The sequence below is a fragment of the Danio rerio genome, chromosome 3 (genome assembly GCF_049306965.1).
Source record: "Danio rerio strain Tuebingen ecotype United States chromosome 3, GRCz12tu, whole genome shotgun sequence".
NCBI classification, from domain to species: domain Eukaryota; kingdom Metazoa; phylum Chordata; class Actinopteri; order Cypriniformes; family Danionidae; genus Danio; species Danio rerio.
Genome location: NC_133178.1, coordinates 62,791,061 through 62,805,188, shown reverse-complemented (window position 1 = coordinate 62,805,188; position 14,128 = coordinate 62,791,061). Strand labels below are relative to the sequence as shown.

Genomic DNA, 14,128 nt, shown 5'->3' with positions numbered 1-14,128 from the left:
TAGATAAATGTTTGAACCTTTTGTCTTCACTAGTAACTATTACATTCGTTCATTCGGGTGCTCATGTCGCTCAGAGAAATCGCCTCGGCCGAAGGCGTCCCTCACGGTCACACTCCGGTCAGTCTTGAATATTAAACAGAGGTAAATTGACTAATACTTTAGATGGCCGCTACCAGCGCGCTCGTTCTAAAATACTTTAGTTAGTCCCGCTTAGATGTACACCTTTGAGTTAAGACAATCATCATTTCTAATTAGAGGTTAGGGCATTAATATAAATGTACCCGACTACTGGACTCTATAGTAACTTTGGTTTTCACCAAGCCCATGGTTTCCCATATGAACTTAATTTAGAATAATATTACCTTCAAACAAAGGTCGGGTACCCAATCTAGGTTAGTCGTGCAACACCTTGTTGACCTAGACGGAAGTTATCGCCCTTTCCACCTAAGTTCACATGAATCAATATCAACAGTCAGCCGGATCGCTAAAACACAATTAGTGTGCCCAATGCTCCATCTCAACTGGATTTTAGTCCATCTACTGACCTGACGCAAGACGTGCGGAAACAAGGATACAGCGTAATCTACCTGAACTAATAATTACAGGGTGAGCAAAATATGGTCAAACATTACAATTTATTAGTCAGGTAAATGTATTATGCCAATTCAATCAGTCAATTCATAAATGATCAATACAAAACATCAAATTATCAAAGATAAATTCAAGATGAAAGATGCATACCTGACTTCAAAAATATACATAACTAGGAGCAGACTCCATGTTATGGGCTGATCTGGTTAGGCAGAATCGCCCTGAGTCTTTCTTAAACCTTACCTTAAATAATCCAAGAATTCCCTCAAGGAAGGGGGTGTGTGTGTATAACAAAAGGAAAAAGTCACACCCTTCACAGTGGTTTAAAAGATGTCCGAAGTTATATATTTATTGTGTTGATTATGTCTGTTTCTGAGAGAATGAGACCATTGTACCAATCGCACTGAGACATTTCAAATGATATCAAACATGATGGTTAAAGTCAGTTTGGTTAATCTAAAACATTGAAATGACCATATGTGTGAGTTGGGGGGATGAAGCTGAGTTTCAGCATACTCAGATGCAAATGCAGCAGGAACTGGTTTTTCCCGCATTCCCCCCTGGTGGGTTGTGGAGTCCATTGGCCCTGTTTTCAGCTCATGTTTTGAATTGTCAAAGACATCAAAAATGTTTGTAATATTTCAGTTCTTACAGAAGTCATGAGAAAAACATATTGTGTTCAGTGTTTGTCTTTGCATATACAAGCACAGGAAAACATTAATGTAATAAGCCTAGAAAAATAAGCCTTGGAAGTCAAGTGTCTCATGAGTTTATATTTCAGATTGATGAAGACAGCATGCGAAACTAGATTTCTGCAGAAAGTTTGCAGAGACTATATCAGTGTCCTTCTCTCCCTCACTATCAGAGAAACTTTCTCAAAAAACAGTAACAGCTGCTGAATAATGTGCTCTACATTCACAGTTCATGTATCTCTGGAAAGAAGACACTTTGAGCTTAATTATCCATCATCTAGAGTTTATAATGCGAGTTTAAAATGTTATCGATGCTTCAGTAATATAAAAAATGCACCGCTCTAAACACTTTATTACTTCATAATCAAATATATGAAATTAGTCCTGGAGCAATACAGAATAGTAACAGGTCAAAAGCCACACATCTCCTGAGTTTATGTCTTGAATTTGATGGTGAAATGGTGCAAAATGACGTTTCTGTAATGATTTTTCTGAGTCCATGTCTTGTGCTTTTCTCCCTCTCCTTGTCTGTGGAGCAGCAGTCTGATGATCACGTATACTGAAGCTTTCTAACAGCTATTCTAGTCTGTTCACACACCACTTCTTTACTAATTGTGAAATAATAGACAGAAACGTGCAGGATGAGGGATTTATTGGAGCACAAGAAGTACATTGTGTGAAATGAGTTCAGTATATGCAGGAGAAAAGTCTCACAAGAGTTGCTGTTGTTTTGCTCTCACTCACTGCAGAAAGTGCTTCAACATCTTTTCATAAGAGTTTGCTCCATATAGATATTATTCATTAATAAATAAATAAATAAAGCAGCACTATTCAGACATTTGAGTCATGTGTAGGCCCACACAGAATCTGCACTCGCTTAATTCTGCAGATTTTTAGCTCATCATTGATTCTACTGGTTTACTTGTGTAAATGTGTGTAAATGTATATTTATTCAGTTTTTATATTAATTTCAGTAATATTATTGACTAATATAAAAATAATCATGATTTATTTACAATACAGTGTGTAAAGTCATATTTTCTGTCGTTTAGTAGAGATATTATATGAGAGACTTGCTTTGTTTACTAAATAAGTGGATCTAAATGGATTTGCATTGTAAAAATTAAATAAAAGTTATGAAGATATTACCTTTTTATTTCATATGTTAAGGTTTTAGTTATGTTATTCCCAAAATCATTCAGCATAAATCTGCAGATTTTTACCAAAATTCTGCGCAGAAATAACAAAAAATGTCCGGAGATTCTGTCTGGCCCTCGTCATGTGATAATAAACTCACACTTATGATTTTATTATTTATTTAGGTGATTATTAAAATATTAACAAAACAAATTACACAGTGTAAAAGAAACCAGCTGATGAATCAATGCTTAATGAAAAATATTTTAATAATTAACTATAATTATTATAATAATTATAATTATTATATTATAATAATTAAATAATTTAACTTAAAAATCAAACATTTTTATCAAATTAATAGTCCAATAAAAACTAATAAAAAAATTAAATATTGTTTTTGCAAATGACAAAAAGAATTAAAAATGATTTAATTAATAATCATTAAAATTGAGCTTAAAATCAGATCTTTTAAAAAAAAAACTATTAAGATTATATAATTATTTTTAGAAATGAGTAAAATTATGATTATAGAATTATAAAAACAATATTAAAAATAAAAATACAAAAAGTTAAAATTAATAAAACAGTTCAATCAATAATAAATAAAAAGAGACTTAAAAATCAAACATTTTATATAACATGAACACATTATAATAATAATCTGAATAATTGTTAATATTGTTATTTGTTTTGTTATAATAAAATAATAAAACACATTTATAAGGAGTGAAAAATCAACATTATTTTCAGAAAGAACACACTAATATAAGAAACAAACAAACAATAATCAAAATCAAAAAAATTGATCAAATCCATAATTAATAAACAAGATTTTACCATAAACAGCAGTTTAAGAAACTGATAACAATAAACACACCAGCAAATGAAGCAAATAAAAATATATAAAAATAAAGATAAAAATGAATAAAACTGGTAAAACACACTCGTATAAAACTTAAATATTTTTAAAGTACAAAACATAAAACTATTGATTAAATAATAAAGAGACTAAATCTAAACTTTTAATAAATGAAACACCAGTGTGAGGAACTAATTTAACATTTAAATAATTGTTTAAAATACAGTTGTACAAAAATAATTGATGAATCAATAATTAATAAAAGGTGCTTAAAATAATTATTTTTAATTAAAATAAACACTAGAATAGGAAAAAGGGAATTAAAATAAAAAATAATAAAATAAACACACTAATAAATAAAGCAAATAAAAAGAATAAAATAATACAATTAATAAAATCCACAATTAACAAGAGATTTAACAAAAAATGTATTAAACAAGTGTGAGAAAATAATGAAAACACACTAAAATAAGAAAATTTAAAACATATGAAATTAATAATAAATCAAATCCAAACATTTTATTGAAAAAACCCATTAAAACTAATTAAAAATTACTAAAATAATAAATAAAAACATCACAAAACGTAAAACTGTTTATTACTCAATAGTTTAAAAATAAAGAGACAAAAATTATTAAAATATTTTATAAAAATACAAAAATAAAAGTAAAAAACTATTGAAAATCAATAATTATTAAACGGGACTAAAAATCAAACCCTTTTATTAAAATAAATCCTAGAATAAGAAAATAATAAATGATTAAAGTAATAAAATAATGAGAGAAACTGAAAATCAAAGATAATTGATGAATTAATAATGAATATAAAAGAGATTAAAAATCAAATAATTTGATCAAATTAAAGAGGAAAATAAAAACATGAAATAACATTTATTAAATTACAGAAAGTAGAAATGAAGAATCAATATTAAAATGAGCTGAATAATCTGATATTTCTGAAGATCAACTCTAGAATAAGAGTCATCAAAATAATAAACTGATCTGAAATATGAACACAACATTTCCACCAATATCTGATGAAGAGTTTCCTTTATATTCAGCACTGATAAAGCAACAATTCATCAAGACAAACTCACCAGCAACACTTTAAAACACTAAACACACACACACACACACACACACACACACACACACACACACACACACACACACACACACACACACACACACACACACACACACCCAGTATAATCATGTATTCATATATTCATACAATCATTTTCTTTTCAGCTTAGTTCCTTTATTAATCTGGGGTTGCCACAGCGGAATGAACCTCCAACTTATCCAGCATATGTTTTAAACACCCATACACACTCATTCACACTCACACACTACACACAATTTAGCTTATTCACCTGTTCACATGTGTTTGGACTGTGAAGGAAACAGGAGCACCCGGAGAAAACACACAACAACACGGGGAGAACATGCAAACTCCACACAGACATGCCAACTGACCCAGCTGAGGCTTGAACCAGTGACCTTCTTGCTGTGAGGCGACAGCACTACCTACTGCACCACCGCATCACCCACATCAATATAATATAATAAAATATCAGTAGAAGAAACTCAATAAATAATAAACTGAACATCCCAAACACAATGAGTGAAATAAAGTTTAGATTCAAAAACACAAAGTAGATTAAAATAATAAAAACAGAAAATAAAGAGGAAAATTAATCGTGTGTGTGTGTGTGTGTGTGTGTGTGTGTGTGTGTGTGTGTGTGTGTGTGTGTGTGTGTGTGTGTGTGTGTGTGTGTGTGTGTGTGTGTGTGTGTGTGTGTGTGTGTGTGTGTGTGTGTGTGTGTGTGTGTGTGTGTGTGTGTGTGTGTGTGTATGTGTGTGTGTGTGTGTGTGTGCGCGCGTGCGCGTGTGTGTGTGTTTTCTAGTGTGGATCATGGAGGAGAGTTCATGATGACATCTCGTCTACACAAATGTAAGTAACACACACACACACACACACACACACACACAGTGTTGTAGAGTGTGTAGTTGTGTTGTGAATGTTGTAATGTGTGTGTTCTTGTGTTCAGACGCCTGTGAACTCACACTGGATCCAAACACAGCACACACACACCTCGCTCTGTCTGAGGAGAACAGAAAGGCGACGTATGTGTATGAGAGTCAGTCTTATCCTGATCATCCAGACAGATTTGATTGTTGGTCTCAGGTTGTGAGTAAAGAGAGTCTGACTGGACGCTGTTACTGGGAGACTCAATGGAGCGGATATAATGCTGATATATCAGTGTGTTATAAAGGAGTCCAGAGGAAAGGACGGAGTAGTGACTGTCGGTTTGGATGTAATGATCAGTCCTGGGGTCTTGATTGCTTTGATGACTCATTCTATGTCCGTCACAATAATAATCACACACGCATCTCAGCTCGTCCAGACTCCAGCAGGACAGTAGGAGTGTTTGTGGACGAGTCGAGCGGCTCTCTGTCCTTCTACAGCGTCTCTGACACACACAAACTCACACACTTACACACATTCAACACCACATTCACCGACACACTCCACGCTGGATTTACAGTTTATTATTCAGGCTCTTCAGTGTCTCTGTGTCACATTAAATAACACACACACACACACTCTCTCACATTCTCACACACACTCACCCACTCTCTCACACACACACACTCACACATACACACATGCACTCTCACATTCTCACACACACACACACACTCTCTCACAAAACACTTACATTCTCTCTCTCTCACACACACACACACACACACACACACACACACACACACACACAAACACACAAACACTCTCACATTCTTACACACACATACACACTCATGCACTCACACACTCACGCACTCTCACAAAACACACTATACACACACACACACTCTCACAAAACACTTACACTCACGCACTCTCTCTCACACACACACACACACACACACACAAACACACACACACACAAGTGTTAAGAAGACCCAACATTAAGGATTTGTGGTAAGTGTAGCTGTGTAGATGCACTTTTTATTCAACAAAACTTTCTTTTCTTTAATAAATGACAATGTAAAAGTGCTTATTGTCATGTATCTAAAACTATGCACAGTAGTCTGTCCTGGCTAAAGCCTGGTTTCTACTTCTGCGTCAAGTGACCGACGTAACCCACGGCGCATTCAACGCACGTAGCAGTGCATTTATACTTCTGCGCGCTGTCTCTGTTGGTCTGCATTAACACTTGGGCAGTGAGGTGTAAATGTTCCTCTGTGTCGAGTTTCTTCGTTTCTGTTTTGTTTTTTCTGAACGCTTCCTGAATGTGCAAGTGGCTTAAACTCGCTCGTTTTGAGGCAGGAATCGGCGGATGTGCAACAACTTTAACTATGAGATAAACACAAAACAAAACTTTCCATCCGGAGCTCCTTCACGGGACTCCACACTTCTAAACACTCGCTCCATCGGGCTCGCCCCACTCGGGCAGCTCTCGGTCCCGCCCAGACTCGTCAACGTTACCAAGCCGACCAATCACAGAGCTTGCGCTACGCATCGTTGCAACATGTAGTTACATTTTTTGAGAGGTGCACGTCAGCGACGCCGATGGCCAGTAGGGGTTTGCGTCAACGCTGTAGCATACGCGTGCGCTTGAAGCAGAAGTATAAATCAGCCTTAAAGGTCCACCAGTTAACTACACGTAAATAGGGAGTTAATCTCCTATTAAAGCAATGCTATTGTAAAGGACGATATATAAACCTTAAAAAAAACTGTAAGTAAAACAAAGCAGGTGAAAAATATACCGTGTGTGATAAAGAAAGGATAAATCACACACACACAGTTAACTTTAGGTCCATTAATAATCTGTTCAAGAAATGGTTAAAGTGAAATTGGCAGCAGCTGCTCGCGTTAACAGTCTTGCCAGTCGTGCTGCTTTTTGATGAACTACAATTTAACAATTATTTTCAACCAGCCAAAGTGGCTAGTGAGAGCGGCTCTCTAACCCGACACAGCTGAAATCTACCTGCATTTGGAGGGTTGGTGTGTGTTAATGTCAAACCCTGTATATAACATATATTACATGTGCATGAATCTGCATCAGTGTCTGTTTCTGAGCTTCACTATTGACACACATTTGCCAAAACACAACTAAAACATCATCGAGACTGAAGATCAACTGTAGAAGATTTACACTTTACTCATTTACTTCTGTTTCTCTCCTTATTTTCATTTTCAACACCAGTATAAGAAATACAGTAAAATAACATGATTTCAGTTCTTTCTAAATGTATTTACCTTCAGGGAAGGGAACCGACCCTGTGACTTCAAACACAGCTGTATTCTAAGATGGCGGCGTCCTAGCTACTCTAAAAGCTAGTGAAACATTCTCTTTTCTTCAAAATGTCTCGTTATTCATGTGTGTTATATATATTGTCCTTAAAGTGGAAATAAATTCACTAAATAAACTTGACCGACTGCTTCACTTCACTTCCGAAAAGTAAAAGTAGTAAAAATAAACATTACCCTGCTGACAAATCCAGCTTAAACCAGCCTAGGCTGGTTGGCTGGTTTTAGCTGGTTGACCAGGCTGGTTTTAGAGGGGTTTTGGCCATTTCCAGGCTGGTTTCCAGCCATTTTCAGTCTGGTCTTAGCTGGTCAGGCTGGAAAATTACCAGCCAAATCCAGCTAAAACCAGCTTGACCAGCCTGGTTTAAGCTGGATATAGCTGGTTTTGGCTGGACTTCCAGCTTGGCTAGGCAGGTCAAGCTGGTTTTAGCTGGTCATCTCCCAGCCTGACCAGCTAAGATCAGGCTGAAAATGGCTGGAAACCAGCCTGGAAGTGGCCAAAACCCCTCTAAAACCAGCCTGGTCGAACAGCTAAAATCAGCCAACCAGCCTAGGCTGGTTTAAGCTGGATTTTTCAGCAGGGTAGTTTAGCAGTGCTAAATAGTGAAGATGCTCATTATTATTCACTGTAGTTTCAGCCCTGTTGCTTGTCTCTGCACTGGGATATTATGACTTCTTGAAATGCTGAAAAGCTCCTCATTTCCTGATCATGACCTTTGTGCTGTGAGTGGGTGGGGAGTCTCAGTGGGCCAGGACGGCTATCAGCTGCTTGTTTTCAGTGGAAGTGGCTCTTTCACAGCAACGGTTCATTCAATTCAATTCTCCAGCTCCTGATCCCACAGGAACGCCTGTAATCTGGGGAGTGTTTCTGAACCCGCGGGTCTAGAGGAGGAGAACATGTCTCTGTCTTGGACTCAATTGTTGCTGGACGCCATTTAAACAACAGACTGCCAACGTCACAGCCTGTCTGCTGCTCACACAGAACAGCTCAGAATCAGATATCAGCCGTCTGATTCCCTCCAGAAAACTCTTCCTCTGTTCTTCTGTCACTCGCGTGCCAAGACAGAGTTATGCAACATTTACACTCATCAGATCCATCAGAGGAAACTCAAGAGGTGTTTTATTTCCACTGTGAACACCAGGAGGAGAGGACAGGTGCTGTCGAATGATTCTGAGCAGAATAAACTGCTCTGGAGAGGTTTTGAAGCCAGCAGGACATTTTTAAACCTTATACAGTATCATTTCCTGAAGGATAATCAATAGCTGTTGTGTTTGTCCAGCTTCTGGACAGTTTTGTTTTATGCTTATGTGTTTCTCAAGCTTTAAACAGTTTAAATGGCATCAATCCTTTACACAGTCATCTGAATTATACATACAGAAGAGTAGTTTTCCCTTATGAATGTGCATAATCAGAACATTATACTGAATCAAGATAATCTTCTACACAGGACAATATGATCTCTCACACTTTCTGAAATGCTGTTTAATAATTCTGCAGGCAGCTCAGCTTTGATGCTGAATATTGATGCTGTTGTTTCCTACATCAGACACCATGTGGAGACTCCGAACAGAAGAAAACACCACAGTTAGTTTCTGTGTGTCGTCTGCCATTCAGAGGAGCCTCTTATTCACTAAAGAGATAAAGTGGTGATACAGTGACTGCTCAGCTTGGAGAAACACCACTGCTATTATATTTTACAATCCTACATCAGAAAAGGTTGAGACAATATGGAAAGTGCAAATAAAAAAGAAAGTGTTGATTTCTAAATGTGCTTGTATTTCATTGCAGACAATATGAACCCAAAGTAGTTGATGTTTTGTCTGCTCAACTTCATTTCATTTGTAAATCTTCATCATTTCCTGTCATTCAGACCTGCAACACATTCCAAATAAAGTTGGGACAGGAGCAGTTCAGGGCTAGAAATCAGGTAAACTGATTAAATAATGATGTGATTTAAAACAGGTGACGTCAACAGGTGATTGTAATTATTATTTGGTACAAATGCAGCTGCACAGTGGCATAGTGGCTAGCACGATCGCCTCACAGCAAGAAGGTCGTTGGTTTAAGCCTCAGCAGGGTCAGTTGGCTTTGCTGTGTGGAGTTTGCAAGTTCACCTTGTGTTCACATGAGTTTCCTCTGGGTGCTCCGGTTTCCCCCATAGCCCAAAGACATGCGGTACACGTGAATTGGGTGAGCTAATTTGGCCTTGAGTGTGGATGTTTCCCAGTTATGGGTTGCAGCTGGAAGGGCATCTGCTGTGTAAAACATATGCTGTATAAGTTGGCGGTTCATTCCGCTGTGGTGCATTAACAAAGGGACAAAGCCGAAAATAAAATAAATGACAAAAGCAGCATCTCAGAAAGGTCTAGTCCTTTAGGAGTGGCTGAGGATCGCCAGTTTGCCAACAAATACATGAGAAAATCATTGAAATGTTTAAAAACAATGTTCATTAAAAAAATATAGGAAGGCATTTGGATATTTCATCTTCAACAGTGCAGAACATCATTAAAATATTCAAGGAATCTGGAGGAATTTCAGTGGATAAAGGGCAAGGGCGCAAGTCTAAGCTGAACCGTGATCTCAGATCTCTCAGACGGCACTGCATCAAGAATCCTCATTCATATCATGAATACGCACTAGTATCTTACACATATGTATTAGTATCTAATCAATAAGTACTTGTACCTAACGATTAACTAGTATATAAAATATGCAGTACCAGTTGGAATACACACTAGCCAAAACTGAATAGCTTATATCTCAATGACAGATCCCATAGAAATCAATAAATGTGTTATTAGTAACAACAGAATAGTTACTAGTCACTATTAAAATAAGCACTATCCAATAAATAAGAGCTATCTGTTTAATAAGTACTAGAATCTAATGAATAAGTACTAGTATCTAATACATGAGTACTAGTGTCTATTTAAAAGGTACTATTGTGTTTAATAAATGAGTACTGAAACAAAGAACTAGAGTTTATTCAGTAAACACTCATTTATAAATAGTGTCTAAAGAATTGTCACAAATATCTAATGAATAAGCGCTAGCATCTAATGAATACGTTAATGGATACTATCTAAAAATGAAGTTCTGGTAAAATGAAAATAGATACTTGTACAGATTATAGATTAAACATCAGAACAGCTTGTCAAATGTGGAACCTGACATGGTACAGTTGAAGAATTATTAGCCCCCCTTTTCATTTTTTTCTTTTTCTTTGTTAAATATTTCCCAAATGATGTTTAACAGAGTAAGGAAATGTTCACAGTATGTCTGATAATATTTTTTTCTTCTGGTGAAAGTCTTATTTGTTTTATTCTATTGTTTTATTTTTATTTGTTTCAGCTAGAATAAAAGCAGTTTTAAATTTTCTAAACACCATTTTAAGACTAAAATTATGAGCCCCTTTAAGCTATTTTTTTCCAATAATCTACAGAACAAACCATCATTATACAGTAACTTGCCTAATAACCCTAACCTGCCTAGTTAACCTAGTTAAGCCTTTAAATGTCACTTTAAGCTGTATAGAAGTGTCTTGAAGAATATCTAGTCTAATATTATTTACTGTCATCATGACTAAGATCAAATGAATCAGCAATTAGAAATGAGTTATTAAAACTATTATGATAAGAAATGTGTTGAAAAAAATCTCTCTGTTAAACAGAAATTTTGGAAAACAAATTAACAATGGGGCTAATAGTTCTGACTACAACTTTACCTGTCCTAATTCTTGGTTCACACATGCTAACCAACCAGCAAGTGGCGCTACTGCACCTTGAATATGTATGCCAACCATCCTACTAGAAGAAGAAGAAAACATCACTTAAAGGAGTTTACCTGCGGAGCTAATGAAAGTGAAACCGACTTTGCCGAAAGCTGGAGGCCTTTCCAGGAGACTCAACACCAGGAATGTTTTCACAATCTACGGTAAGTTTGATTAAATGTTTCCAAGCTGTAATATCAGTACAAGTATTTACCAGTAAACAGATCTGATGTCGAACTTCATCTCATTTTACTACTTTATCAAATCTGCGGTTATCGGTGTAGGGCAGGCTTCACGGAAATGATAACATTCAACGTAGAACAAGTACTGATTTATTTATTTATGTATGTATTTATTTATTTATTTCAGGACAATTTTATATCATATTATTTATACGTGTTTTTGGACTTCTTCAAATCAAGTCTTGTCGACGTATATGAAAATGTCGAAATCCAGCAAATTTGGTCAAATAAGCACATTAACACTGATGTACGCTGTTGCTTTAATATTAAAACATTCTCACATTATTGGGAATATTAATTTAATGCTGAACAGGTAAAGTTAAGTGTGGCCTTCTCCCTGTAACCACACCTGTTTTCGCTGCCTGCTTCCGCCATTTGTTAACTATGCAATTTACTATGCAATTGAGGTAAAGTTGTTTTTAAAGTTGTTTTTATATTCGCACATTCGTTCAATGACAACTTGTTACACGATCCCTATAGTGTTTACCATGATACGTTGAATATTCGGTATGATATCAGATGTGAATATGACCTTATTAGCACATTATCATCATTTATGTGAACTTGTACTTTGGTAGTCGGTGGCTTCTTATTCACTATTTAGAATTTTGCAAAGAATACTGTTTAATTAAGGAGAAAGTCTGAATGTGTGAAAATAAAACCAACATTACCTCAATTACAAATCTTTATTATAAAGTAACATTTTACAGAGCTTTGTTTACACATTTTCATTTTAGCTGGTGGAATTCAGAGGTTTCAACAACAGAAGACAGTTGATGTGAATTAAATGAAAAAAATAATAATAAATAAAGAGTAAATGGTAATAACGAGCAGTTGCTAACATTTTAGAAAAACATAGACCGCCCTGCTGAAAAATCCAGCTTAAACCAGCCTAAGATTTTTAGCTGGTCGACCAGTCTGCTCTACTAATCTCTGCACTAATAAAATGAGGACACTTTATGTTTTCAATTGTCCACGACTGCAGCTGTGAGTATTGGAACAGGCTCTTGGTACTGAATATTATATGTTGTAATGACGCAGCATTAAATCTTTTCTTCCTTATTGTGTAGTACAATGTAGGTGTGACAGATTATTCTAACATTAAAAGAATCCAGGGCAGGCAGACATACAGCTCTTAAAGACACACACACACACTAAAATGTTACGTTCTTATACACGCTAAAATGTTTATGAATATAAAGAAACAGACTTAATAAATCTTAAATGAGTTAAAACTGTACTATACATAAATCTCTGTCATGTCGTGTGAGTGGTGAAACAAGTCTCTTATGTGGCAGTATCAAGTTTTCCCATGTCACCATTTTAACATCAGTGAGTCAAAATATTATTGTTTATTTTAAGTTTTTTTATTTTTCTCAACTAGGAAGAAATTGGACATAGAAAGAATCTGTTGTACTTTAAGGGCCCTCTCATACACCCAAAGCAGTGTGGCGCAAGATGCGGCACAATAGTCTTTTGGTAGTTTCAGCTTGGTGCAAGAGTGGTTTTGAGGCGTTGCGCTACGCTGTTTAAATAGCAAATGCATTAGCGCTCATTTGTGCGCCCATAGGCGTTCTGGTCTAAAAAGGGAGGCGTTCTGAGGCGGACCACTGACGCTTTGCTATTTTGAGAAACTATAATAGATTTTTCATTAGACCAAAACAAACCCGGTCTAAACTCCAGCGCAGAGTTGCGCCTCGCTTACACACTGCTTAATACACACAAGAGAGCAATAGGCAAATATATTTACATATGAAAAATATTAGGGATATATATAGGATATAATAAGAATAGATATAGGATATAAATATAAAGGATTAAAATATTACAAAACATTATTTTCTAGCCTACATAAATATGAAAAATCACTGCTTTTATGTCTTCTTCATCTCAGGAGGCTTTTTCAGTTCATCCATAACAATTTGCTTTTGTATAATGTTATTATTATAATTAGCAGTATTATTTATTATATCCATATTTATATTTGTTTTATTAAAAACAAGCTTAGATTTGCCCACCTGTCAGGTTTTAGACCATATGGGGGATTGCAGGTGTATTTGGAAATAACTCAGTATTTTGAGCACATTTTGTCATTATGGTTCATTTATTAGTTTGCTGGAAATTAGAACTGAATTTAGAAATAGTTTTGAAACGAATAATTGCGCTTAACAAACGAAATTAATTATTTATAGGCTAATTGATGTCTGTGCGTAAAGGTTTCCCTATCCAAGAGCGAATGTGAAAGTAGATCCATTATCTCTCATTCTCACGCAGTAGATGCTCTGTTCAACAGTTTTCTGTTAATAAACTGTTAACTGTTTGCTTGTGAAATGCTCACTTTTTCCACTTAGACTTACTTTGCGTCCTGTAAATAGCGAATGCGCTTTTGGAGCGACACAGCTGACTCTTAAAGGGAATGGGAGATGAGACTCTAATTGGTTTATTCTCAAAACACACCTATAACTCATTAAGAAAATAAACTCAACCCTTTTAGACCATGCGCCATTTTCCTGT

General features: G+C 35.7%; 2 protein-coding genes across 12 annotated transcripts in view; both read left to right on the top strand.

Moving 5' to 3' along the window:
• The window catches only part of LOC110439318 (uncharacterized), a 30,024-nt gene extending 23,679 nt beyond the window's left edge, over positions 1-6,345 (top strand). For all 9 annotated transcript variants that reach the window (XR_012401271.1, XR_012401272.1, XR_012401270.1 and 6 more), the window contains 2 exons: positions 5,192-5,238; positions 5,336-6,345. Coding sequence is in view for 6 of the 9 variants with exons in the window: in XM_073945090.1 (XP_073801191.1) it covers positions 5,192-5,238; positions 5,336-5,877 (589 nt within the window). In the remaining 3 variants the exon portion in view is untranslated. The remainder of the gene's footprint in view (positions 1-5,191; positions 5,239-5,335) is intronic.
• A 3,285-nt stretch (positions 6,346-9,630) lies between these two features.
• LOC137490780 (uncharacterized) overlaps positions 9,631-14,128 on the top strand; it is a 41,012-nt gene continuing 36,514 nt past the window's right edge. For all 3 annotated transcript variants that reach the window (XM_073945095.1, XM_073945094.1, XM_073945093.1), the window contains exon 1: positions 9,631-11,536. In XM_073945095.1, coding sequence (XP_073801196.1) covers positions 11,391-11,536 — 146 coding nt within the window. In that variant the 5' untranslated portion in view covers positions 9,631-11,390. The remainder of the gene's footprint in view (positions 11,537-14,128) is intronic.